The 27,131-nt window shown below is 37.0% G+C and overlaps 1 protein-coding gene across 1 annotated transcript; it reads left to right on the forward strand.

Annotated features, from left to right (window-relative positions):
* Window positions 1-1,968: 1,968 nt before the first annotated feature.
* On the forward strand, window positions 1,969-27,131 carry RBM44 (RNA binding motif protein 44). Its single transcript, XM_027538068.1, has 15 exons — window positions 1,969-2,077; window positions 3,072-4,675; window positions 4,960-5,015; window positions 6,848-7,024; window positions 7,646-7,829; window positions 7,920-7,942; window positions 8,075-8,156; window positions 10,035-10,149; window positions 11,035-11,163; window positions 13,152-13,231; window positions 13,331-13,404; window positions 15,270-15,555; window positions 21,723-21,868; window positions 22,004-22,148; window positions 26,308-27,131. Exons 1-14 carry the CDS (start codon window positions 2,005-2,007, stop codon window positions 22,125-22,127), a joined length of 3,153 nt encoding a protein of 1,050 aa, XP_027393869.1. The 5' UTR covers window positions 1,969-2,004; the 3' UTR covers window positions 22,128-22,148; window positions 26,308-27,131.

Raw genomic sequence — 27,131 nt, forward strand, 5'->3', positions numbered from 1 at the left:
AATCTGCCTGCAATGCAGGAAACACAGGTTTGATCCCTGGGTCAGGAAGATCCCCTGGAGAAGGAAATGGCAACCCACCCCAGTATTCTTGCCTGGAGAATCCCATGAAGAGAGGAGCCTGGTGGGCTACAGTCCATGGGGTTGCAAACAGTCAGACACGACTGAGTTACTAACACTTTTACTTCAATGCATGGTGATAGATTGAGCATGTTTTCATAGGTTTATTAACCACTTGTAAATCTTTGGAGAAATGTTTATTCACAGCCTCTAATTCTAAAAATTGGGTCATGTGTCTTTTAGTTAGACCTGCAAGAGTTCTTTATATATTCTGGATGATAGACCCATATCAGATGTATGATTTACAAGTATTTTTGTTATACTAGAATTTTTCCTTTTTTCAAAGTTCTTGTACTTGCGTGTCTGTTAACATTTAAGAATGAAACAAAACATTGAACGCAGATCTGAGCGCAGAATCAGATGTGAATGAGAATCCAGCTTGTAAAGACAGTAAGGAGATTTGCAAAATAAGTATGTTCTTCCTGATAATTTTTTAACATATACTTTTGTTTTTTAATTTAAAATGTTACTTATATTAAGTAGAGGGCTTCCCAGGTGGTGCTAGTGGTAAAGACCCTGCCTGCCAAAGCAGGAAACATAAATGGCTCCTGGGATCGATTCCTGGGTAGGGAAGATTCCCTGGAGGAGGAAATGGCAACCCACACCAGTATTCGTGCCTGGAGAATCCCATGGACAGAGGAGCCAGGTGGGCCACAGTCCATAGGGTCTTACAGAGTCAGATACCACTGAAGCAACTGAGCACACACTATATTAAGTAGTGGGTTGTTTATGGATAAATTTTAAGTATTTGAAATTTTGAAAGTTTTTGTTTTACTCTATAATATGATAAGTATTAATAAATATTACCCACATAAACAAATACTCCTTGGGATTCTCAATACTTTTTAAGAATGTGAACAATTCCTGAGAATGCAAAGTAGGAAAAGAAATCACTTTTCTTTTTAATGTTAATTATTTTGATAAACTGGCTTTCTTTACATCTACTCTTTATTTTAAATATTTACCTGACATTCTTAGAGTCTTTACTGACTTAATTAAAATCCCTTAAGCCAGGAATTATAAACTTTCTGCTTTTAAATGTAGTATAGAAGTCCATAAATCCTTTAATTATATATGTATGTATGTGCATTTTCTCAAACTTTTATCAAATCTGCAGAAAGTCTGTAACCCCAAAATTTAATAACCGTTTCCTCAGTGTACTGTTACCCCAGAAGAAGCCATAGAGACCATTTAGGGAAGAGTATTTTTAGTAGCGTATTTGGGGTTCTTCCTCAAGAAGACCCAGCCTCCCCTTCATTTAAGGAGTTGTAGGTCTCTACTCTGACACAAGTCTGGGAATTGATTGAGAAGTCATGACTATCTGTATGATTCAGGTAAGAGTTTTGTTCACTTGACCTAGAACTTTTCTGCTTTTGGTAGCCTAATACATTTTCCAAATGTTCCTTGGAAATCCTAAAAGAATATGTCTTATCTGTTTAAATAATGGGCTTGCAAGTTGGCTTCGTGGTAGAGAATCCACCTGCCAATGCAGGAGGTGCAGGAGACATGCATTTGATCCCTGGGTCGGGAAGATCTCCTAGGGGAGGAAATGGCAACCCACTCCAGTATTCTTGCTTGGGAAATCCAATGGACAGAGGAGCCTGGCAGGCTACAGTCCATGGGGGTCACAGAGTTAGAAACGACTGAGTGACTGATCATGCATGCACGCGTGATATTTAAATGATATAATCTTTTATTGTAGTTCTCTGTTCATATCTTTAAAAAAATTATTCAAATGTCTTACTGTTTTATTAGCCCTCTGATGTTAGAATCTTTGACTATGATTACTACTCTGTCAAATTCTTGTTTTTCTAATAGTTTTTAAAATATGTGCTGAGTATCATAGTTCAATATTTATACCTCTTTTAGGATATACATCCTTGAGTGATGCAAGCCACTGCAGTGGTTGAGACAGCTTCTAATAAAGGCTACAACAATAATGGAAGAAACATTCAGAAAGGTAAGAGGCGTTACCTTTGGTTGGCTTTATTAATAGTTCCCTCCTCAGTGTTGCTATATGTTAAGCCTTCCTACAAGTAAGATGAGATTCAGCATGTTTTTAACTTGACGGATCACTCAGGTGATTTCTGGCAAATGTGAGCAACCTAAACAGGATCTCTCAGGTAGATGGAAAATTTAAGAAATAGAAGTGAGCTAGAAGAGAGGATTTATGTCCAGCCAGGCTTTCAGGAACTACTGACAGGTACAGTTACCTTCAGGATAATAAGTGGAAAGTGGACCCAAGGAAAGATTTTTTCTTTATATCGATCTAAAATTTCTTTTTCTGTCGTAAAGGTGGAAGAGAAAATAACAAGGGCATATAAAGCAAGTTGATTAAGCTTTAAGTGTTTATGAATACATGTAGTTTTAACTGTTAAGAAGACTTATGATAAAAATTCTTTTTCAAGTCAGAAGGGAAATAGTGGATTTTTCAGCAAATAGTAACCTTAGTCATTCTACTTCGTCAGCTGGGTTCTTATAGCACAATACCATTGAGGTGCCTTTAACAACAGGTACTTATTTTTTCACACTTCTGGAAGCTAGAAGACCAAATCAGAGTGTCAGCATGGTCAGATCTGATAAGGGCTCTCTCCTGCCTTGTATCAGTGGACAACCACCTTCTTGCAATGTCCTCACATGGTGGAGAGAAAAAGAAAGCAAGCTGTCTGCTGTCTCTTCTCTCATATGTGCACATATCCCATTTTGAGGGTCATGACCTCATCTAGCCTAGTTACCTCCCAATGTCCCATCTCTACATGGGGAGTTAGGGCTTGAACACATATGAAATTGAGGGAAACATAATTCAGTCCATAGTAGCAATTACTTAGGGATATTTGTCATGAATAATACAGAAAATATTCCTCCATTGGGAAGATCTTGGGCCAGACTATATCTAAGGTCTTATGTTTAAATTCTGTGATGTCGCTAACATTTTATCTTTTTTTTTTAATCAGATGAGCCTTCTCATCATAAGAAAGAAAATTTGTTATCTCCTAATGGTTGTAAAGAAGCCAAATTGACTTTTCTTAATGATTACTATGATTCCTTGGCATTAGAAAAAAGAGCTAATGATAAAGAAATCAGCAATATTGACAAAATAGATTTATTGGAGCCATCTTTTACCATGAGTCCAGATACTAACATAGAGAGTGCTCACTCTCAGTCAAGTGAATTTGAAGATAATATCGACTCTGCTTTCCTGAATGAAACCTACACTATACATTATTCAGAGTCAAAACTAAAGAGTGAAAGTCTTATTCATTTAAATTCAGAGTTAGATTCTGAAATGCAGAAAAGAGAAGAGGTGTTTTTTGATATTTTGGAACATCAAGGTGATAAGACTACTGACTTGGAAAGAATCTACAAGATTTCATATGATGATTATAAAAAAACTGCTGAAGATGTGCAAAAGCCTGATATAGATGAAGACTCACAGCAGGAATATCACAGTGCAGAAGAACAAGAGTGTATAAATAACCATTTATCATTTTACCAGGCAAAAACATTAGACATACCTAATCTGGAAGTTTTGGGATTAAGAAATTCAGGCTGTGAAGTTAAATGTGTTAGCAATCTAGAAGACAGTCATGTTAAATTGGAAAGTAATTCCAGCATCTCTTTTGATTCAGTTGATGTTTATGGACAAGAAGATTCACCTAGTGTCTCCAAACTTCAGAATTCTGTTACGTTAAGAGCATTTCATGAACCTAAATATGAAAAGTGTAAGGAACAAGGGACTAGTTTAATGCTTCACACTGTATTGGATGAAATTATACTCAGGAGTAGTCATCTTGAACACAAGGAATCTGAATCTAAGGGTTTCCTAAACCCTCAAAAAGCATTAAAAACTAAAATTTATACTCACAAAGTGAACCCTCAATTAACTAAAAGCAAAGATTCTATTGGAAATGTAATTGTTGAGGACAAAATGTTACAGCACCTTGATAATCCAGGCACATTGCCTCAGGACAAACATTTAGAGACATTACTCCAGCCTTGTAAAGATTGTCAGACTTCCTCTGTTTTTGATGATTCAGTAATTTCTGCCTGTGGGTATTCACATTATGAAAGCCTACAAAGCACCCCTAACCCAGCCTTAGATGTTTCTATTACTCTACCAAGGTCTGCAATCAGAGGTAATCAGGCAGTAGAAGAAAGTGGCTCCCTAAAAGTCGCTAATGGCAATACCATCAGTAAAGCACACTTTCACAATATGGAAGGACCGTGTCCCAAATCAGAGACAGATGCAGCAGATTGTACAGTCACAGTTGATCAGACGGTGGATGTTAGCACTGACTTTAGGGCTTGTTTCACAGCAAGCAGGGCGACAAGTGCAAGATCGTCTGTAGTATCCACATCAAGCAACACAGAGATAACAATGATGAATAAAAAACGGCCTAGTGAATGGCAAAGTGAGAAACAAAGAAGTGTGGCTTGTAACACAGATTGGTCATACATTCAAGATACTGAAGATCCACAGATGGCTATGACAAAAGGGCCCACAGGGAAATCTCTCTCTGTTGACAATTTAAAACCTAATGGAAATGTCCTAAATAAGGTAAAACCAATATGATTAATAATAAAAAATGTACATATAGACTTCATAAAGCTACTGTATGCTAATGTAAACATTTTGGTTTATTGATTTATATCAGGGATTTCTGAGGCTTTGGTGAGAAAATGCTGGATGAAGGGAAAACATGACTAAGATTGTTACCAACTCTGTTCTTTGGGGGCAGTTATTACCACAAAATCACTTAGAAGTTGGATTTTACATCTTAACAGATACAATGTGTATTGTTTGTCATATATGTCTAATTTTATTTTAAATAATGTTTTCAGGATTCCCTGGAGTTAAAAACATTTGAGTTCACAGACTTAAAGAAACATTCTGAAAGGTAAGTCAGATGTATATACTTCCAGATTGTTGTTGTTCAGTCACTGAATTGTGTCTGACTCTTTGCAACCCCATGAACTGCAGCACACCAGGCTTTCTTCCTTCACTTATCTCCCAGAGTTTGCTCAAACTCTTGTCCATTGCGTCAGTGATGCCATCCAACCATCTCATCCTCTGTCGCCTCCATCTCTTGCCCTCATTCTTTGTCGGCATCAGGGTCTTTTCCAACAAGTCATCTCTTTGCATCAGGTGGCCAAAGTATTGGAGCTTCAGGATCAGTCCTTCCAATGAATATGTGCTTGCAGATACATCAGTATAGGTCATTCACTCAGTCGTGTCCAACTCTTTGCAACCCCATGAACTGCAGCATGCCAGGCTTCCCTGTCCATCATCAACTCCTGGAGCTTGCTCAGACTCATATCCATCGAGTTGATAATGCCATCCAACCATCTCATCCTCTGTCGTCCCCTTCTCCTGCCTTCAATCTTTCCCAGCATCAGGGTCCTTTCCAATGAGTCAGTTCTTCACATCAGGTGGCCCCAAGATACACAGAAGGAAATAAAGTAGTAATTTTCCTTTTTGTGTAGGGTACTTTCATGCTCAGTCACTCAGTTGTATTTGACTCTCTGACCCCATGGAGTGTAGCCCGCCAAAATCCTCTGACCATGGAATTTTCCAGGCAAGAATACTGGAGCAGGTTGCCATTTCCTACTCCAGGGAATCTTCCCGACCCAAGGATCGAACCTGTGACTCTTTCATTGGGAGGCAGATTCTTTACCACTGTGCCACCTGGAAAGCCCAAAGGGTACTTAACCATATAGAAAAATAGCTGAGAAGGATCTGAAGAGATCATCCACTTCAGCCATTTGTCTTGAAACACATAAATATTAGAATAATATAGAACATTAAAGCTTTCCACTTACTGAAATTTAAGTCAGAATAATTCCTTCAGAAAGCTAATGTCATCTTTATCTAACTCAGACTCACACTGATTTAATTACTTTGTTTTCTTTCATTGGATCCCCTATAGACCAAAACAAGATAGCACATATGGATAAAAAACCATATATTGGATAAATAAATACTTGTACTTGAGTATTTTAGTCTTGATTTTAATTCAGTGTATAATTTACTTTGCATTCATGCAGAACTAGGTGGTTGGGAAGAGGAGAGAAAACGGGAGGTCTCAGAAGTCAAATAGTTTTCATGCTCTGAGGCCATTTACTTTTTCCTTCATTTATACTTATTCTCCTAATGAGTTTAATCTGGTGTCCAGGCCTATAAAATTAAATAGTTGGTTTCAAGAGACAGAAGTATTTGAGAACAGTTAGAAGTGGCAGCTAGTAGGAAGGGAAGAGCTATTAACATTCAAAAGAAGTAGTGATTTTGGAGCTTTTTGATATGATAACAGCAAAATATTTACTTAACACAAGCATTATTATTTTTAAAATGTAAATTATATCTTCTGTTTAAACGGTAATGTGTAAAAACCATTTCCTCCAGAATATTTATCACTTTTAAAAACCAGTGCTTGATTTAAGTTGAAAATCTGTTGATTCTGGATATATAAGTTAGTACTTTATTTTAGAATTTTTTCCTTGGTTAAAAAAAGAAGTATGAATTTGAGAATTATTTACTCTCTTAACTTCTAAAAAGAATATATGTAGCTTTGACTCTTGACATCCTTGTTTTAAATCAATTTCTTTAGTGGAAATTGATTTAAACTTAACAGAGAAATGTTAGAGATTTAAAATCTGTTTCTGGAGGCTTTCTTTGTCATTAACACAGAAAAATATTTGGAATCTTACCTAATCCCAATTTTTTATTTCAAAGGGAATCTCAGCTTCCTAAAGAGGTAGAGAAGAATTTGCCATCGAAGTGCTGTCAGCAGATAATGCAGAGAGCCATCCAGGCCGAGTCGCACCTTTTAAATGTTCACTATCAGTTGTGCCATCGCCACTGCAGCGATATTTACAGACTTGTGATGGAAGATAGGGAAGGACTAAACAGGTGACTGTTAGGGCTTTTTATTACCTGTTCTTTAAATTGAAGTATAGTTGATTTATAATATCATATGTTTCAGGGATATATCATAGTGATTCACAATTTTTAAAGATTATACTTCATTTATAGTTATAGGTGATTGTTAATTGTAAATCTGTATCTTCCTAGAAACCTATCATTATAAATTTATTCTAGAAAATTTCTTTAGTTTTCATTTTTGAAGGGCAAAAAGAGGGTAGATTGTAACTGGGTTTTTAACTAGCCTAAGGGTAATTAGAATGTAGTATATTTTAATTTCATGGACAGGCAACAGTGCATGTTGGGATAATGAATCCAGTAAAAAGACAGATTCAGTGTTTATAAAGTCCAAATATGGATGAAGTCAGTTGGAGTGTTTTTTATGACATTCTACCACATTCTTTCTGGGTTATTTGTATACTGAGGTTTGCTTTTACTGCCCCCAGAAAAACATATCTTCGTGATTCATTTTCTGTTATTAAACATTTAAAAAAAATTTTTAGAGATCTATTAGAGTTAGAAGTAAATGTATATAGATGTGTAATTTGATATTAGTTTTAAATGGGTGGCTTGGGCCTAAATAGTTTTGTGAACTTAACTTTTGAACAGGAATTTATCAAGTAATTCTACTAGGAAGGAATTAGGATCAGCACTGCTGTCGGTTTTAGGAGACTTGAAAGTTAGATACATGAATTTGAAAGAGAAGATAAACAAGGGTATACCACTGGAAGAACTGCCTCCCTTGTCAATAGAATCAAGATTATTATCTGCCTTCTCTACTTTTGCTTCCAGGGTATGTATTTATGTTTTACAAATAAAATTTTTACTTCGTTTGGACAGGAAACACTTTAAAAGCTTTTTCTTCCCTTCTCTCTCTTTGCAGCTGATGAAAGAAGAGTCACATATGTAAGTTATGTATTCATCTAGTTTGAAATTTATTAAATTTTAAACATTGGTTAATTCAGTTAACTTTGTTTTCTGTTTTATTCTGTATTCAGAATATTGATAAATGCTTTAATGAAATATTAATCTGTTTAGCTTTTCAGGAGCAGATTCTGAACTAGATAATCAAAGTACACGTGATGTTGGTTCTTCTAGCCTAAAGAAGACACTCTCTCAAGTGAGATTTTTTTTAAGTAGTTCATCAAGTATAAGTCTTTAATTTTATGGCTTGCACAAAGTAAACTCATTTTTAGGAGCTCTCCCATCCTTCTTTTCACTCAGCTGGCTTTGGGGCTTCACTGGTGGCTCAGATAGTAAAGAATCATACTGCCATTTGAGGACTGTGACTGATTAGAAGGAACATAGTGTCCTGACCAAATGGATGTCAGTAGCATATGTTGAGTAAGATGACCACACAATTTGTCATCAAATCAGGAGACTTTGAGGATGAAAGGTAGTGATTTAATAATTCACCATGACAATTGATATAAAACTTGACTGTCTCTGGCAGATCATAGTTTATGGTCCCCATCATGTTAATCCATTATAGTGAAAACTAACATGCTATGCCTTTATCTCACGAGGTAGTATAATATCCAGTTCATTTTGGATGGAGCAAAGTTTCATTGCTTCTTTGCTAAAATGATGAAAATAGTTTTTAAATGCCTTTCATAGGTTTTCTTAATTGATGTTTGTCAGATGACAGTTTGTGTAAGAGTACTTTGAAAACTGAAGTGATAGAGAAACATGAGTTATATTCACTGTCAACAGAGTAAGAAAACTGAAGTTTGTTTCTGCTTTCTGACTTTGGTCTTAACCCTGTGGTTATATTATTATTTGGGTAGTTATAAACAGTAAGATGCATCCCAAAGCCAGAAGTGAAATAAATACTTGATTGGTTTATATTCCTTTCTGTTAAGATAAATGATTAAAAATAAATTAGCAAATTAGTTATTCCATCATTCTGTTTTTTAAAAAAAAAAAGTCTCAATTATCCACAAAGAATTAACAGGTCTAAAATCAGATTTTTATAACTTACATAGTTTGCTTAAACAACTTGTCCATTTACTGATATATGATGTTCTGAAGGGGTTTTGTTTTTATCGTTATAAAGGTAGCAATGGTGTAACCTGCTTATTTGGGCAGAACAATCTTTAAAAGTACAAGATGCAGATATAACATATTTATAATCTTGATTCTGAAACTATCTTCTTTAAGTTAGAATTACTTTTTAATACCTATCTCACTAAGTTACACATGAAAGTATGCAGTTTCTAAATTTCAGCTCCTTATGTACCTCTTCATAATTTTTCTTAGTCTTGTATTACCTATAATGTTTGCTTTGTATTTTTTTAAATGATTCTCCTTTTTTAAAAAGTGTATGTGAAAAGTAACTTATGTATGGGAAAGAAATATTAGACTCCCCATAAATAAAAGGTATAAATAAGCATACATTAAACATATAACTTAAATGTTAATGTGAAAAATACTTACATGCATACCTCCAAAAATCTTCTCAGGTACTTCTGGTGTGTGAATGTCACACTTTGCTAAATATTGATGGTGTTCACATACAGGGGCTTCCCTGGTGTCTCAGTCAGTAAAGGATCTGCTTGCAATGCAAGAGACCACCTGCAATGCAGGAGGCCTGGGTTCGATCCCTGGGTCAGGAAGATCCCCTGGAGAAGGAAATGGCAACTCATTCCCGTACTCTTGCCTGGAAAATCCCATGGACAGAGGAGCCTGGCAGGGTTCATGGGGTCACAAGCGTTGAGCACAACTTAGTGACTAAACCACTGCCACCTCGCATACAGTCACTGGATAGCTAGTTTCAAATCATAATTCTCATGTGTGACAGACATAAAACTAAATAAACAGATTACCTAGGTTCGGTTTGCTCATCTGTAAACTGGGTTGGTAATGATTTTGTCTCATACATAGCCTTTGCTATTGTGAGGGATAAATAATGCCAGTAAAGCATACATGTCACATAGTAAGAGTACATAATAACTGTTAGTCCTTATTTATTATTTTTGTTCTTGTTATTAATCCTTAGACATCTCTGTTACTTGACAATGGTCATCCTAAACAAGATAAATCACCCGAAGAGGGTGGTTTAAAAAATGGTGATATAAATGTAGACTTGAGTCAACTAAAACTTGATGATAAAGGTTAGTATAAAAATATTTGTCTTGTGTTATTGCCAGAAAGTAAATAATAAAATTTAAAATATCCCTTCTGCCCATCTATTAAGTTAAACTTTTTAATTAACTGAATGACACAATTCAGATTATGAATGTTAAGTATGTTCTTATTACATCTACTTGATACCTTTAAGGTTACTTAATGTATCTGATAATGCCAAATAATAATACAGATTTTTTTCTTCTGGTTCATGTTTTCCAATTTAAAAAAATTCCTTCTTCTGTCCAGTTTATATCTCTGTAAACTGTGGTTTTTCTTTTTTTTTCTTTTTAGTTTTCTCTATGAAAAGATTATGATCATTCCAGGAAGATCATTAATTCAATTTTTAATGAAATAAAGACCTGTAGCACTGCTTAACCCCTTTTTTACAGATGTTTACTATTATTCTATCTATAAAGATATTTCTTCTTCAGTAAAGGATAATTAAAAGTCAGAAAAATACGGAAATTTTCTGGTTGTCCAGTGGTTAAAAATCCGCCTGCCACTGCAGGGGACAGAGGTTTGCTTCCTGGTCTGGGAGGATCCCACATGCGGCAGAACAGCTGAACCTGTGTGCCTCAACTACCGAGACCCAAGCTCTAGGGCCCGTGCACCATGGCAGGAGAAGCCACCACAATGAGGAGCTCGCTCACCGCAGCAAGGAGGAGCCCTGCCCACTGCAGCTGGAAGAGCCCGCGTGCAGCAACAGGGGCCCAGTACAGCCAAACATAAATGAATGATGTGTTTAATCAAGATATAAGACTTTTAATAAGTTAGGAATCTGTGTTAATTAAAACCGGAGGCAGATCACACAGATAACATCTCAATGTTAAACGTACATAACTCATTGCTAATTCTGTTCAATTTCTCAGACTGCAAAAATTACCGAGAAGTAAGTGAAGACTGGTTTGATGCTAAAGAGAACCTGACTGGAGCAGACTTCTCAGGAATACAAGAAAATCAGATAGAACAAGACAAAGGGGACCCGAAGTTTACACTCGGTTGGTTCTTAAAAGTTTACTGAGAATCCTAACCTAGCTCATTCATAAAAAGTGCTTACCTTCATCTGTATTATTTGGATGGGTGGCGGGGAGGTGGTGGGGGAGCTGTACTGTTTTAACATTTTATTCCCATTTGCTTTCCCACAGTTAATAACTTAGTCTGCTTCAAGAATGTTTTCATCTTTAGATGGCATTTAATTGCTTATGAAGGTTGGAACTTCCTCTAATATCTGAGATTACTGCCCCTCTGTTGTTTCTAATGATATGCTATTTTCTCCTATTTCTTTCATATATTTCTATGGATTTTTGTTTTATTCAGCATAATAGGATACTTTTATTTTTTCCCTGCTTGATAAATAATGTTTAAGATTTTTAAGCAAAACATAAAAGTTAAAATTATCTGAAGTGTCTCCAACCTGCAATAACTACTAATATTCATTACCATTCTTCAATGTGTTTCTTTATACTTATGTTTAATATACATATATAGTTTAAAATAAATGGCATCATATTGTCTAGTTTTATTGTAACTACTTTTTTCTTTCTTTGCATTGTTTTTCTCTTATCACTTATCAAATGCTGTGTAGTTTGCTTACTCGATATTTTAACTGCCTTCCCACACTCAAAATATCAACTTAGCGAGGTTTTGTTCACTGCCTACGCCTAGTGCCAGGTATGGCATTCAACCTGTGGGGTATTTAGTAGAGATGCTAAACTTGTGAAGGTGAGGTGATGGGTACAATGTATGTCTCCTGATTTCTTATTTACTGCCTTTTCTACTAATATTGTAGCTCCTTGCTCCCTCCACACCCCAATGTAAAATTATAAAGACAAGTAATTCATTCTTTATATACATTATAAACATTATACATTATATATTTTCTCTCTGTACATTATAAACCAAAGAGATTATAACAAGTTAAATAAAGTAACCTGATGAAGAAGGTTAGGTATTAATTGCCTAGAGATGAAGGACTCTGCCTAAATTTCAGCACCACCGCTTATTGGACTGGTGGCGTAAACTCCAGACCTCAGTGTCCTTATCTGGAAAGTGGACAGGGCAGTGGTTGCAGCTTAACAGGGTAGCTGTGAGCATTGCAAGAGACGGTGCACACACACAGTTAGCACATTGCATGAACATGGAGAGCACTCCAGAAGTGTTATGTTACTAGTATTATTTAATGAAAAAAAATTAAACTTACAAATACCCTATTTCATAAACAGGTATAAAACGTAAATAGAAGTACTCTAAGATGTTATTCCACAGATATTTATTGTTCGCCCTCCATGCGCCAGGTTTAGATTTTGGTGGTAACTTGAAAGAATCTCAGTTCACTAAATTCTTTTTGATTTCAGACCAGGTTTGCTTCAAAATTGAGATCATGAAAATGTCATCTTAATAATTTTGAATTTTTTCATCAAATGAGGAAAAAAATCTATATTTCTGATATTTATGGTTTTTAAAATAGTATTGAGGGTGTGTCCACCCTTTTTTTCTTATATGCAGTTACCATTACCACAAGCTGTATACCTGCTGTTGATATTTTTGTCTGATTTAAAGGTTTCCTTGGTATGTTTTCCTAGCAAAGGAGTGTATGTAAAGAGAGCCCTCACCAGCATGCACACAGAGCATCCTGGGTGCATCCAACATCCTGGATAGCACTCTGAACCAGAGATAAATGGAGGATACTTTTTTTAGTGGTTGATGTAATTAATTAGATGTTATTGATCCATTTTTCAGCCATAAGGGACTAAATATCAACCAATCCAACCTCTTTATTTTTAACATGGTATGATTAAATCCCAGAAATTTTGAAACTATGCTTCAGGCTCTTACTCTCTAGCCTAGTACTGATATTTGCTAATAGCTTTATAATAATCTTTGTGATAATAAAAAATGAAATCTTTACCAATTTTTACGTTCTCTCTTTAAAATATTGATACATAATGATTATGTTCTGCTGTGTATCATGTTTATCTACAAGCAGAAATAAAGAATGTGGAGCCCTTACGAAAAGATAAAGGTTACTTGATGCACGTTGGTGGCCTCTGCCCTTCAGTGTCTGAGGTATGCCAGGGTTTATTTTTTGAGCTTCACTTTCAGATCTATCAGTGTTCATATTTTGATTGTTCTGCCTTTCACAAACTTTTATTTATCTTCTTTTAGGCTGATTTAAGGTCTTATTTCCAGAAATACGAAATTTCTGACATTTCAATTTATGATTCTTCTCCTAATTACAGGTATGTTTCCCAAATTCAACAAATGTACCTTTGCTGGGTGTCTGCTGTGTGTAGGTCTAATTTTAGGGGCCCGCTCTGTACTGAATGTCAACAACTTTGGTGATTAAGCCAGGAATTTTGCAGCCTAGAGTAGGAAATGTCAGCCCACTCCGGTATTCTTGCCTGGAGAATTCCATGGACAGAGGAGCCTGGTGGGCTACAGTCCCTGGGCTCGCAAAGAGTCGGACACAACCAAGCAATTAATGCTAACACTTTTATAGCCCAGAAGAGGAATACACATTGACAGATAGCTGCAGTCATTAATTGGTGCTGTTCTTAATCAAGTCTTTCTTTCATTATACTTTTTAACATGCTACTAATGAGGTACAGGAGAATTTCTGAGTTTTCTGCAGTTACCTTGTTTCATACCATTTCATGGGGGGCAGTAGAGTACATTAGTTAAGAGAACAAGCTCTACAGTTAGATGGCTTGGATTCACTTCCCAGCTCCATCAGCAACTTGGTGAATAAGTTTGGTCAAGTTACTGAACCTTTCTGTATCTCAGACTCTTCGTCGGTAAAGTGAGGATGATGATACCTACATAGCATTGCTGTGAAACTGTCATGAGGTAAATAAGTAAGCCTTTAGAAATGAAGCCTGGCATGCAGTGGGCACTCAGAAAATTATATTCAATTTTATTATTTTTTATTTTAATTACTTTTCAGTTGATACTTTATTTTTTAGGTAGATGGCTATGTTATCTACAGGTAGTCATTTCTAATACATATGTTGCTACTTCCTTTTTTGTGATATCATCAGAGCATTCAAAAGAATCAAATAAGAATGGTGATAGCTTAATGGAAATGCCTTTACTGTTTTAACACAAACAAGTATAGCTTTTTATTTCAGATATGAAAAATTAAAATACATTTTAAAAGGATCCCATTTGTAGTTGGGTTGAAATTTATTAAAAGTAAGTGTTTCATTTTGTCTTAAATGTATAGACTTAAGATCATATGCTTTTTTTGACCCATTAATATGTTAATATATTTCAGTATATTAAAAGTAGTGTTGTGTTCCTAGGTGTATTATTACTGTTACACTTGATGTGAAAGATTCTTTTAGTGTCTTACTGAATCCTTTGAAAAAGAGAAACTATGTATTTTTATTCCTTGAAGTATTATACATTCTGTGTGAAAATTTAGGAAATATAATTAAATACAAAAATATAAGGAGGTTACAAAGATTTATCATGGTCCCATCTTTTGAAGACATCTGCCCTTCAGAGTTGATATATTCTTCCATTTACACTGTCTAGAGCTGGCACTTTCAGAAGGAGGGCTCTTGCCCAGCCTTGTCACTTAAAAAGTTTAAATTCTGGTTATATTTTCCAACTCTTTTTGGACTATGTATTTTTTCAGTACAAGACCATAGGACATTCTCCTATTTTCTGCTAAATGTTTTGAAAGTTTTCCTTTTACATTTAAGCCTACAATGTATTCAATGTATCTTTCAGCTACATTTATGTATATAGGGATTAATTTTAATTTTTTAATGTGGATAACTAATTGTCCTGAGAACACTAATCTGTGTAATAACTCTGTCATGTATTGGCTTTGCAAATGTTTTACATTAAATTTTTATATAAAATTAATAGATAATTCAGAAGAAATGCTGTCTTTTATTTCCCATCTTTGAGTTTGTTTTTTTTTTTTTAGTGTTCTTAAGTATTCTTTCTGATCCCAAGGTAAGTGTAGTGACTTTTTTGTTTTTAAGAGTAGTTATTCTTGTGAAAGATACATGCTAGCCAATAGTGACACAATGATGTTTAAGGCCATTTAAAGTCATTAACAAGAACCTTTTGGTTTTCTGCTTTTATGTTTTAGATATGCATCTCTTGCTTTTAAAAAAAACAGTGATGCAAAGATGGCTGTGAAAGAAATGAATGGCATAGAAATAAAAGGGAAATCAGTAAATGTGCGGCTTGTCAAAACTCCTGGAGAATATACACCACTTTCCTCCAAAAATGGAAATAAAGTTAGTTTCAGTAATTTGGAAAAAAGCACCAGCAAAGAAATGAGCTCACCATCCTCTGTTTCTAGACTGCCCAGAACTCGGCCGAGACAGCTGGGGTCTGAGCAAGACAGTGAGTTCTTCCCTTTTGACCAAAAGGTTAGTTTTCTTGATCAAGCCCTTAAATGGTCTTCTCGTATGCTATATTTCAATAAGCAGCTCTGTAGGACAAATAACTCTAGGACAGCATCATGAAATGGGAATAAGGACATTAATCTGAATAGTTTCTAACATTGACTCCAGAGTAGGCTGCTTCTGTACAACTCCAGTTGCTCCTGGAGGAAACAGATCTTTGCAGACCTTGCTTCAGAGAAACTCATTTCTCCTTAACTAGGCTCTTGGCCAATTCTGTGCAGTCTTTTTATCTCTTTATCTAGGACAGTATTACTCTGTAAGTGGCTACTTACACTTTCATCATTCTCTTTTTTTCACAGCTAACCTTATCTCATAATTATTAAAACCATAAAATACAGTCATCTTTATTATGTGTGCTCTCCTCTTTACCTCGTTGAGGTTTTAAATGGCACATGGAAGGTGATGAAGTTGACTTACTCGTTCTTATCTCTGTACTGCTCAACAAAAGAGCTGGCATCCTATAGGCTTGTCGTACGGTTTTTTTTTTTAATTTACATGCAGTAAAATTCACTCTCTCTGCTGTCTTGAGACATATGTACATAGGCTTGTAACCAGCGCCACAACAAGGTATAGATCAGTTCCATCATTTCAAAACATTCTCTTGTGCTCTGCTGTTTCCTGTTTCTTTTAATATAATTTTACCTTTTATAGAATATCCTATGAATAGAATATTATATAGCCTTATTAGTCTGGCTTCTTTCACCTAGCTTAATGCATTTTATTACTGAGTTCTCAGAGGTTTTCATATTCTGAAGATAACTCTATCAGATAGATATGAAATTCTCAAATACTTTTCCCAGCCTGTACTTTGCATTCTTTTAATAGTGCATTCTCAGAGCAGGAGTTTTAAATGTTGACAAATTCCAATTATCAATTTTTTTAAAGTGTGTTTTTAGTGTTGTTTCTGCATTTCTACATAAACCTCTGCATAACCCATGGTCACAAAGATTTTGAGTTCATTTTTATATGATATGTGAGATATAAATTGAGGAGGCTTTTGGTTTGTGTTTTTGTTTTGTGTGTGGAATTGTTCTAGCATCATTGTTGAAAAGACTAGCCCATCTCCACTGAATTATCTTTGTGCCTTCATCAAAAATCAATTGACCATATTTGTGTGGATCTATTTCTAGAGTGTTCTCCTATATCTCTTTCTCAAATTTTCCACCAGTACTACACATCTTGATTATTATAGCTTTCAGTGAGTCTTGAAATTAAGTAGAATTAATCCTCCAACTTTATTCTTTTCCAGAATTGTTTGGGCTATTCCACTTGTCTTTGCCCATAAATCTCATAATTCTGCTTGTCACCATCTCTTAAAAAATCCTGCTTGGATTTTTACTGGAGTTAGTTGGACTCTACAGATCAGAGAAAATCCCTTTTTAATAAATGGATGAAAGGAAAACATATTTGTTGAATAAATGAATTTAGGTTTTTTTCCCTTGAAAGTAAGATAAAGGGATCTCTTCTCCCTGTGTCCGTATCCCATCCTTTCCGCTAATTCCTCGAGTTATCCCATTGTTTTTCTGTACCATTAGGGACTCTGTTCTACTCACAGGCCTTTCTCCACTTAGAGTTATGCACAGCTCTTCCTAATCCTGCCAACATTTCCACTTGACTTTTCATTCTTTTGACATGACCGTCCTTATTCTGTGTTTTTCCTGTCAGACCTCCCAAACAAGTAGTTATATCCAATGTCTGGGTTTCTTTAATTGTTCCTTTTCTTCATCCTAATAATCTGACTTCAGTCTCTTAAAATTTTATCTACAGTGCTCTTTCTATAGCCACTAGTGACATTATCATTGGTCTTTCTCCCTGTCTCCCTTCATTTTGACCATTTAGCCCATTTGATGTTGGTCATTCCTTTCTTGCAACTCTTTTCCTTTCATCTCAGTGACACTTGTGTTTAGGATGGGTTTTTGGTGCATAACTTGAATCCATAATAGGAAGGAAGGAAACAAACTACAGTTGGGCTACGGGGACTTGACCTTGGAGCTTTGGGAGCTGTGGCTCCTCCCTGCCCCTCACCTGGTCTCTTGCCTCTAAATCCCTGTAAGTGCCTTTCTTCTGCTTCTCTCTCTGCACACTGGCTTTCTCTGCTGCTCATGACTTCTCTCACCCTCCAGGAGGCTTTATTTTGCTTAATTCTGACTCTACAGTATTTTTCAGTTCAAGCTCATCTGTTCCAGTTGCACATTCTTTAGATAGGGAATCTGATCCAGCCTGGTTTTGGTGTTCATGGGTTCAGGCAGTAACAGCACTCTTGGTCCTGTCAGCAGAGGCAGCAGGCCATGGAGCTGGCAGAGGGAAGGTCATGTGTTGTAAACAGGGCACCGTGGGCTAGGCCAGGAGTCTGCTGTCCTCAGGTCTATGGACAGGGCAGCTCTTGTTGCATCTTTGTTAAATTGTACTCTTACTTTTCTAGCAGCTTCCTGTCACCTTTATTCTCAGATTCTTAACATTTTTTCATTATATTCATTCATTTATAAAATAGTTATTATCTATAACAAGAGGTAGAGAGTGGTGATTAAGAAGAACAGATTCATAACCTGGCTTTACTACCTACTCATCAGGGGCTGGGCAAGTTACCACCCTCCGTGTCTGAATGTCCTTATTTTAAAATTGGGATAAGTGTTACTGCCTCACAAATGTTGTGAGCTTTCAGTGCAGTTCAGTTCAGTCACTCAGTCGTGTCCAACTCTTTGCGACCCCATGAATCGCAGCACGCCAGGCCTCCCTGTCCATCACCAACTCCCAGAGTTCACTGAGACTCACGTCCTTTGAATCGGTGATGCCATCCAGCCATCTCATCCTCTGTCGTCCCCTTCTCCTCCTGCCCCCAATCCCTCCAAGCATCAGAGTCTTTTCCAATGAGTCAACTCTTCGCATCAGGTGGCCAAAGTATTGGAGTTTTAGCTTCAGCATCAGTCCTTCCAATGAACACCCAGGACCGATCTCCTTTAGAATGGACTGGTTGGATCTTCTTGCAAGGGACTCTCAAGAGTCTTCTCCAACACCACAGTTCAAAAGCATCAATTCTTTGGTGCTCAGCTTTCTTTCTAGTCCAACTCTCACATCCATACATGACTACTGGAAAAACCATAGCCTCAACTAGACGGACCTTTGTTGGCAAAGTAGTGTCTCTGCTTTTTAATATACTATCTGCCGCTGCTAAGTCACTTCAGTCGTGTCCGACTTTGTGCGACCCCATAGACGGCAGCCCACTAGGCTCCTCTGTCCCTGGGGTTCTCCAGGCAAGAATACTGGAGTGGGTTGCCATTTCCTTCTCCAGTGCATGAAAGTGAAAAGTGAAAGTGAAGTTGCTCAGTCGTTCCCGACTCTTAGCAACCTCATGGACTGCAGCCTACCAGACTCTTCCGTCCATGGGATTTTCCAGGCAAGAGTACTGGAGTGGGTTGCCATTGCCTTCTCCGCCTATCTAGGTTGGTCATAATTTTGCTTCCAAGGAGTAAGCATCTTTTAATTTCATGGCTGCAGTCACTATCTGCAGTGATTTTGGAGCACAAAAAAATAAAGTCTGACACTGTTTCCACTGTTTACCCATCTATTTCCCATGAAGTGATGGGACCAGACGCCATGATCTTCATTTTCTGAATGTTGAGCTTTAAGCCAACTTTTTCACTCTCCTCTTTCACTTTCATCAAGAGGCTTTTGAGTTCCTCTTCACTTTCTGCCATTAAATGAGTTTAATACACAATACCTGTCATGGAGCGTGTACTCAGTCAATAAGGAAATGGCAACCCACTTCTGTATTCTTGCCTGGAGAATCCCATGGACAGAGGCTACAGTCCATGGGTTCACAAAGAGTCGGACACGACATTGAATAACACACAACAACAACACACACTGTTATTTACTAGTAACTTGGCTTTCTTGGAAAACCCATTTTCTCTGTGGTTTCAACTGCTACCTAAACTATTATATCAGAAGTATTTATTTATCAAATAGTATACCAACTGTGTACACTGTTGTAGGCAGTGGGAAAGTAGCAATGAACAAAACAGACAAAAATCTGCTGTTAAAGAGCTTAAGGTGATTCCCTGGTGCCTCAGACAGTAAAGTGTCTGCCTGCAATGCGAGAGACACAGGTTCAATCCCTGGGTCCGGAAGATCCCCTGGAGAGGGAAATGGCAACCTGCTCCAGTATTCTTGCCTGGAAAATCCCATGGACAGAGGAGCCTGGTAGGCTACAGTCCATGGGGTCACAAAGAGTCGGACAGGACTGATCAACTTCACTTAAAGAGCTTAAATCTAATGAAGGCGATAAGGCAGTAGGCAAATGTTTAAAATATATAACATTCTGATTTGGGAGATCTAATATTATATATTATCTTACCATGAATTTTCTTCTAGATATGAAAGTGTCAGCTCTTGTTGAACTTTTATGGGATGTACAGTGGTTTCATACAATTTATAGCCTACTTGCATTGTTGTTGTTCAGTCACTAAGGTGTGTCTGACTCTGCAACCCATGAACTGCAGCATGCCAGGCTTCCCTGTCCTTCAGTATCTCCCTGAGTTTCGTCAAACTCATGTCCGTTGTGTCAGTGATGCCATCCAGGCATCTCATCCTCTGTTGCCCGCTTTTCATGCTCTCAATTTTTCCCAGCATCAGGGTCCTTTCCAGTGAATTGGCTCTATGCATCAAGTGGCCAAAGTATTGGAGCTTCAGCTTCAGCATCAGTCTTTCCAATGAATATTCAGGGTTGATTTCCTTTAGGATGGACTGATTGGATCTCCTTGCAGTCCAAGGGACTCTCAAGAGTCTTTTCTAGCACCACAGTTTGAAAGCGTCAGTTCTTCAGTTCTCAGCCTTCTTTATAATCCAGCTCTCACATCCATACATGACTACTGGAAAAACCATAGCTTTGACTATATGGACCTTTGTTGGCAAAATGTCTAGAATTGACAAAGCTATTCTTCCCAGGAGTAAACGTCTTTTAATTTCGTGGCTGCAGTCACCATCCACATTGATTTTGGACCCAAGAAAATGAAATCTGACACTGTTTCCACATTTTCCCCATCTGTTTGCCGTGATGTAATAGGAACCAGATGCCATGATCTTAGTTTTTTGAATATGGAGTTGTAAGCCAGCTTTTTCACTCTCTTTCACCCTTATCCAGAGGCTCTTTAGTTCTTCTTCACTTTTTGCATTAGGGTGGTACCATCTGCATATCTGAGGTTATTGATATTTCTCTGTGTAATCCTGATTCCAGCTTGTGATTCATCCAGCCCAACATTTTGCATGATGTACTCTGCATATAAGTTAAGGAGGGTGGCAGTATACAACCTTGACGTAGTCCTTTCCCAAGTTTGAACCCTTCTTGTTCCATGCCTGGTTCTCACTGTTGCTTCTTATCCTGCATATAGGTTTCTCAGGAGGCAGGTAAGGTGGTCTGGTATTCCCATCTCTTTAAGGATATTACACAGTTTGTTGTGATCCACACAGTCAAAGGCTTTAGCGTAGTCAGTGAAGCAGAAGTAGATGATATTTTGGATGGTTAATAGTAATTAACTGATCATTTTAGTTTTGTCTCTTCAGTTTAATTATAAGATATATAACTGATGGTTCTATTTTATAGCACTAGTTTCCCCCCCTCGCCAGCATGTGCTGGGCATATAGGTTGTTCATTAAATGTTTAGTAAATAAGACATAGATTGTAAGATATGTATATATATAATTACCATGTAGACTAGCATTTCTCTGTCTGGTTGGGTAAAAGAATTAAGCCTTCATGCCCTAAGCCTAAGATACCCATTGTATGTAATGAATGAACCTCTCTCCTGTGCATCTAGAACTGGTTATGTCCTATCTTAGGGAAAATTGAGAAAATAGTTAACATTATTTTCTGAGTCCTGTGGATCAGATGAGCAATCCTTTTTGAGAAAGGCTAATTTCAACATAGCCCATATACTTGCCGTGTGTTTAACATTTTTTAAAACAAGTTGCCCTGAATACATCTCAAGTAAATCTACTTGGTAGAAAAAAAAAGTATCTCGAAGTAAATGTTTAGAAATTTTAATTTTACTATTTGTAACTTTTTAATTTAGAATAGGCTGAATTGCCTCCGTAATCATCACTGATTTAAATAAAACTTTAAAATGTTTATTTAGGGTGTAAAGAAGAATTGTAAACAGATTGAGTCTACTAAATTATTACCTGATACACCTATTCAATTCATACCTCCGAAAACATTGAACCTGCGTAGTTTTACCAAGATCATAAAGAGACTGGCTGAACTACATCCAGAAGTTAGCAGGTAATGACTACAGTTATATTTTAACTGGCTTTAAAAGTTTGTATAAAAATACAGTTCCTTTCAATAACTTAGCCATATTTAGAATGTGCTACTTTGGAAAAGACAAATGCTCATGTATGTTTTCCTTTGGCATAGAGATCACATTATAGATGCTCTTCAGGAAGTAAGAGTAAATCATAAAGGTTTTCTGAATGGCTTATCTATTAATACTATTGTGGAAATGACTTCCTCTGTTTTGGAAAACTCTGCTTCCAGTTAGGAATAAAAGAAGCAATAAGAGGTAAGTCAGTCATATCTTTCATATTTAAATAGTAAACATTTTAAGCTGTGGATTCCATTTCCTTTTCAAGTAAAAATTATATTGAAAATAATAATATTACAAAATCTAAAGCAAGCATACTGATTTGGTTCACTGTTAATGCAAAACTAGTTACCCCAAAATTAATTGACTTAAGCAACCTTTATCATCACCTAGTTTGCAGGTCAGAATTCAGGAATGGCATAGCTGGGTGTTTTTAGCTTAGTGACTCGTGATGTTGCATCAGGGTGCTGGCATGGGCTGTGGTCGTCAGGAGGCTTGACTAAGACTGGAGGACCGCTCCTGAGACGGCTTCTCCCCACAGCTGTTGGCAGGGGCCTCTATTTCTCACCACATAGGCCTTGCTGTAGGGCTGCTTGAGTGTCTTTACAGCATGGCATCTGGCTTCTTCAGAGCAAGAGCCATCAGAGAGAGAGCAAGATGGAAGCTGCAGTGTCTTTTGTGACCCACCCTCAGGAGTCATACTCCCATCATTTCTACCACATTCTGTCAGATGCAAGTCACTGTGTGAATTCACACTCTTGAAGAAAGGTGTTTCAAAGAATTTGTGTATGTACTTTAAATTACCACATACAAACATAGAATCCCTGTTTACAAAATAATGGATGAGGCCTTGTTCCTATTTATAGCTGTCTGGGTGAGTAAAGCCAACTTTCCACAGCAAATAGTTAGAAAAGCTGAATAAATATAAAGACTATGCCTGCTTGAAGACACAAGAGAGCTATCAAGATAGTATGAATTACTGGGCCAGGTAAGAGAAAATTGGGGCTTCCCTGGTGGTTCAGTGGTAAAGAATTCGCCTGCCAATGCAGAAGGCATAGGTTCGATTCCTGGGTCAGGAAGATCCCTAGAGAAAGAAATGGCAACCCACTGTGGTATCCTGCAGTCCATGGGGTCAAAAAGAGTCAGACACAACTGAGTGACTGAACCATAACAGCATGTGATAGATGGTTTGCAAAAACAGCCACAATCATTCCCTTCCCCATAACCATGCCCCCTTTGCAGTGTGACTTGGAAGCTCCTCTGATCAAGAAGTGGAGTCTCTTTTCCCACCGCTTGAATCTAGACTGACCTTTTCAGTTGCTTGTGCCATTTCCAAGCCTAGCCCCTCAAGAGACCTTGATCACTCTCTCTGCTCTCTCGGAAATTTACTGCAGCCACCTAGGGACACCCAGGATGCCTGCTAGAGGACAAGAGACTATAGTCACCCCTCAGCATCCATGGGAGATTGGTTCCAGGAACCCCCACAGATACCAAAATTAGAGGTCACCCAAATCTCTTATATAAAATAGCATTATTCAGTCATCAAGTCATGTCCAGCTCTTTGTGACCCCATGGACTGCAGCATGCTAGGCCTCCCTGTCCCTCATGTCCATTGAATCAGTGATGCCATCCAAACATTTCATCCCCCATTGCCCTCTTCTCCTCCTGCTTTTAATTTTTCCAAGCATCCCACTCTTTTCCAGTGAGTTGGCTGTTCACATCAGTGGCCAAGGTATTGGAGCTTCAACTTTAGCATCAGTCCTTCCATTGAGTATTCGGGGTTGATTTCCTTTAGGATTGACTGGTTTGCTGTCCTTGCTTTCCAAGGGACACACATAACCTACACACATCCTCCTGTATACTTTAGATCATCACTAGATTATTTCTAGTATGTAATACAATTGTAAATAACTATGAATAGTTGTAAATACAATATAAATGCTGTAAATAGTTGCCAGAGCACAGTAGATTTCAAGTTTTGCTTTTAGGAGCCTCCTGGAATTTTTTTTCAAATATTTTCAGTCCGTTGTTGGTCGAATCTGCAAGTGCAGAACTCGAAGATATGCAGGGCCAGCTGTACATGGAGGCTGGCCGAGGCATTCCATTCTACATCCATTTTCCCCAGAACACGGGACAGAACCTAGCACAGATCGGCAGATCACCTACCAACCTGGCCGCTGTCCACAGATGCATGAGTGAGCCCAAGCAAGGGAAGCCGAATCACCCAGAGGAGTCTAGCCCATTGCTAACTGCAGAATCAGAGGCTAAACAGATGCTCACTGTTTTAAGCTACTAAGCTGTGAAAGTTATTTGTTGCACAGCAAAAGCTAATTAATTCAGATGTATTATGTTCAAGGAGACAGAAAACAAGGTTAAGAATTTTAGTGTAGAACTGGAAATATTTTAAAGGAAATTCCATTAATGAAAAACAGAATAACTTAGATGAATAATTCAATTAATAAGTTCTACAACATATTAGACAATTGGAAAGGTCAGAAAAATTACGGAATGAAGCACAGAGATAAAGGGGTGAAAAACCCAAAAGAGAAGAAACAAAGATATACCAAGAAAACCTTTAATAATTTGTGCAACTGGAATTTTAACCAAAAAATAAAAAGGGAGGAAATAGAACAGATACAATATTTGAAAAAAATTTAAATGATAAAACATATCAGAAATTTCGTAAAACTTTCAAATGCCAAGCAGGAAAAATAGAGAGACCTCAGTGCATTAGAAAAACTGCCTGAATGTGATCCTGGTGACCACTGTGCAAAGCTGCTGAAAGTCAGTCAAACCATTTAATGAGCCTCAAAGCTTTATGAATAAGGGGATAAGCAAGAGAAATAAAAGCGCGGTACACACCTGCACCCAGACACCCACACACAGGAAAACTGAAAAACAAAAACGCTGTAAAGCAGCTAGAGGGGAAAAAGTACAACAGTCAAACTGACATCTGATTTTCAACAGAAGCTGTCAATACCAACCTAGGATTCTGTACTCACAAAAAGAGCCTTCAAGAGTAAATGTGAAATAAATTTATTTTTACTCAATTAAAAGCTAAGACAATTTGTTACTTAGAAGACCCATTGTAGTAAAGAAAATACTAGAGTGTTTTCTAGAAAGAAGGAAACATTTCAGATGAAAGGTCAGAGATGCAGACAAATTGAAGAATAAAATGTACAGATCAACTAATACTATATAAAACAAGAATAATGGTATTTTATAGGGTCTAATAATTAATGTATGACAATAATCGCATGTAAGTTGAGAGAGAATTAAGTACTGCAGCTGTTCTAAGCACCTTGTAACTTGGGAAGAGAGTAAAGTGTACTGTGTTGGCGGTCCCCAGCAACACCCCCAAGAGCGAGAAGTAAAATCTAAGAATAGAGGAGAAGCCTCACACTGTTGGATTTGGCAGTGATTTCTTGGATATGACACCAAAAACACAGACAAGAAAAGATAGACAACCTGCATCAGAATGTAAACCTTTGGTGCATCACCATCGGCGGTGAAGAGGCACCCTGCAGAACCGGGGGGAGTGTCTGTACATCGTTTCTCTGACAAGGACTCACATCCAAAACATAATAAAGAACGCCTGCAACTCCACAGCAGCCCAGTTTAAAAGCGCACAAAGGATTTGAATAGACTTCCTCTGTAGAGGATATGCAAATGGTCAATGAACATATGAAAATAGGCTCATTATCACTAATCATTAGGGAAATGCAACCAAAACCACATGGGGTATTCACTGCACGCCCATTAGAATGACTGTTATCCTCCTGCCAAAACCAGAAGATAACAAGTGTTGGTGAGGATGTGGAGAAATTGGAATCTTTGTGCATTGCTGATGGGAGTGTAAAATAGTGCAGCCATTGTGGAAAATGGTATGACCATTCCTCCAAATATTAAAATAGAATTATATGATCTAGTATTCCACGTCTCAGTATTTACTGAGTTTAGTGATATGCCTAGTAGGGGGTAGAAATTAATGGCAAGTATGAAAAGTGAAAGTGTTAGTTGCTCAGTTGTGTCCCACTCTTTGTGACCCCATGGACTGTAGCCCACCAGGCTTCTCTGTCCATGGAATTCTCCAGGCAGGAAGACTGGAGTGGGTTGCCATTCTCTTCTCTGGAGGATCTTCCTGACCCAGGGATCGAACCCAGGTCTCCTGCCTTGCCAGTGGATTCTTTAATGCCTGAGCCACCAGGCAGGCATATATAAGCATATAAGTATGATAAATGAGTTAACTAACAATGATTGATTTAGTAATAGAGTGTACTGATAACTATGTACTTTTACGGAATTTTGGATTTAGTGTAACATTTTATTGTTGGTTTCTTCTTTTCTTGACCTCTAGAATTTCCTTGGAAAGCATGACTTCCTTTCTACAGAGAATGTTCTCTGGCACTTACAAAAAAATTGTGATAACAGCAAAACAATATAGTTAAATAGGCTCGATAAATGGGGTTAGCTGTTTGTAATATTCTACTTTATATAGCCATCTCTTAAAATCTAGCAACTGTTGTTTCGACAATATAAAGATCTCTATATAAATTAAAAGATACTTTTTAATGTTTATAGACTTTGTATTTCAAACTTGTCACTTAGAGACTTGAAGCTGCATGTTTTGGAGCAGAGACAAAAATGGTGTCAATTTCAAAAATCTGTGTTAAGTCAGTTTTAAAAATATTGACCAATAGAAAGTATGATTTTATATGTGAAAAATATAATTTACCTGAAGTTTAGTTTCAGTTTTCAGTTATCTTAAGACTTTTATATTGGGCCATAGCATAACAGATAAACTGGATCTACAGATACATATTTTGTAATGTTTTTAAGTTTCCAAAATAATTACTGTTGTGATGCATTAATAGGTTTAGATGTATGTTCCCTGTTTTCACTAGGAACAGTGAACCCATGTGTGCTCTGGTAAACTGTTTCCTTAAATGTGAAATGGTCCCTGTATTGATTATGTTCATTTTGTAAGAAGTTCTATTAGGTTAGAGTGTATATTGGAACACTTTTCAAGACCTATTCTTTGGCTTTATCTGGTAACATAAATTACTTTAATTGCTTACTTTTAAAGGTAACATATTGTTTAAAGTTACAGTCTTATTAATAGTAAGATGAACACTTAAATATGCATTTTCTTCAAATGTTTAAAATGTTTATAGCATTCAA

This window comes from Bos indicus x Bos taurus, chromosome 3 (assembly GCF_003369695.1).
Source record: "Bos indicus x Bos taurus breed Angus x Brahman F1 hybrid chromosome 3, Bos_hybrid_MaternalHap_v2.0, whole genome shotgun sequence".
Classification (NCBI taxonomy): Eukaryota; Metazoa; Chordata; class Mammalia; order Artiodactyla; family Bovidae; genus Bos; species Bos indicus x Bos taurus.

Bases quoted from the DNA above. Each gene is read 5' to 3' on its own strand.
- RBM44 (XM_027538068.1), top strand. From the start codon at position 2,005: ATGCAAGCCACTGCAGTGGTTGAGACAGCTTCTAATAAAGGCTACAAC. The intron at 5,016-6,847 runs GTAAGTCAGATG...TTTATTTCAAAG, and splicing joins TTAAAGAAACATTCTGAAAG to GGAATCTCAGCTTCCTAAAG. The intron at 7,025-7,645 runs GTGACTGTTAGG...ACTTTTGAACAG, and splicing joins GATAGGGAAGGACTAAACAG to GAATTTATCAAGTAATTCTA.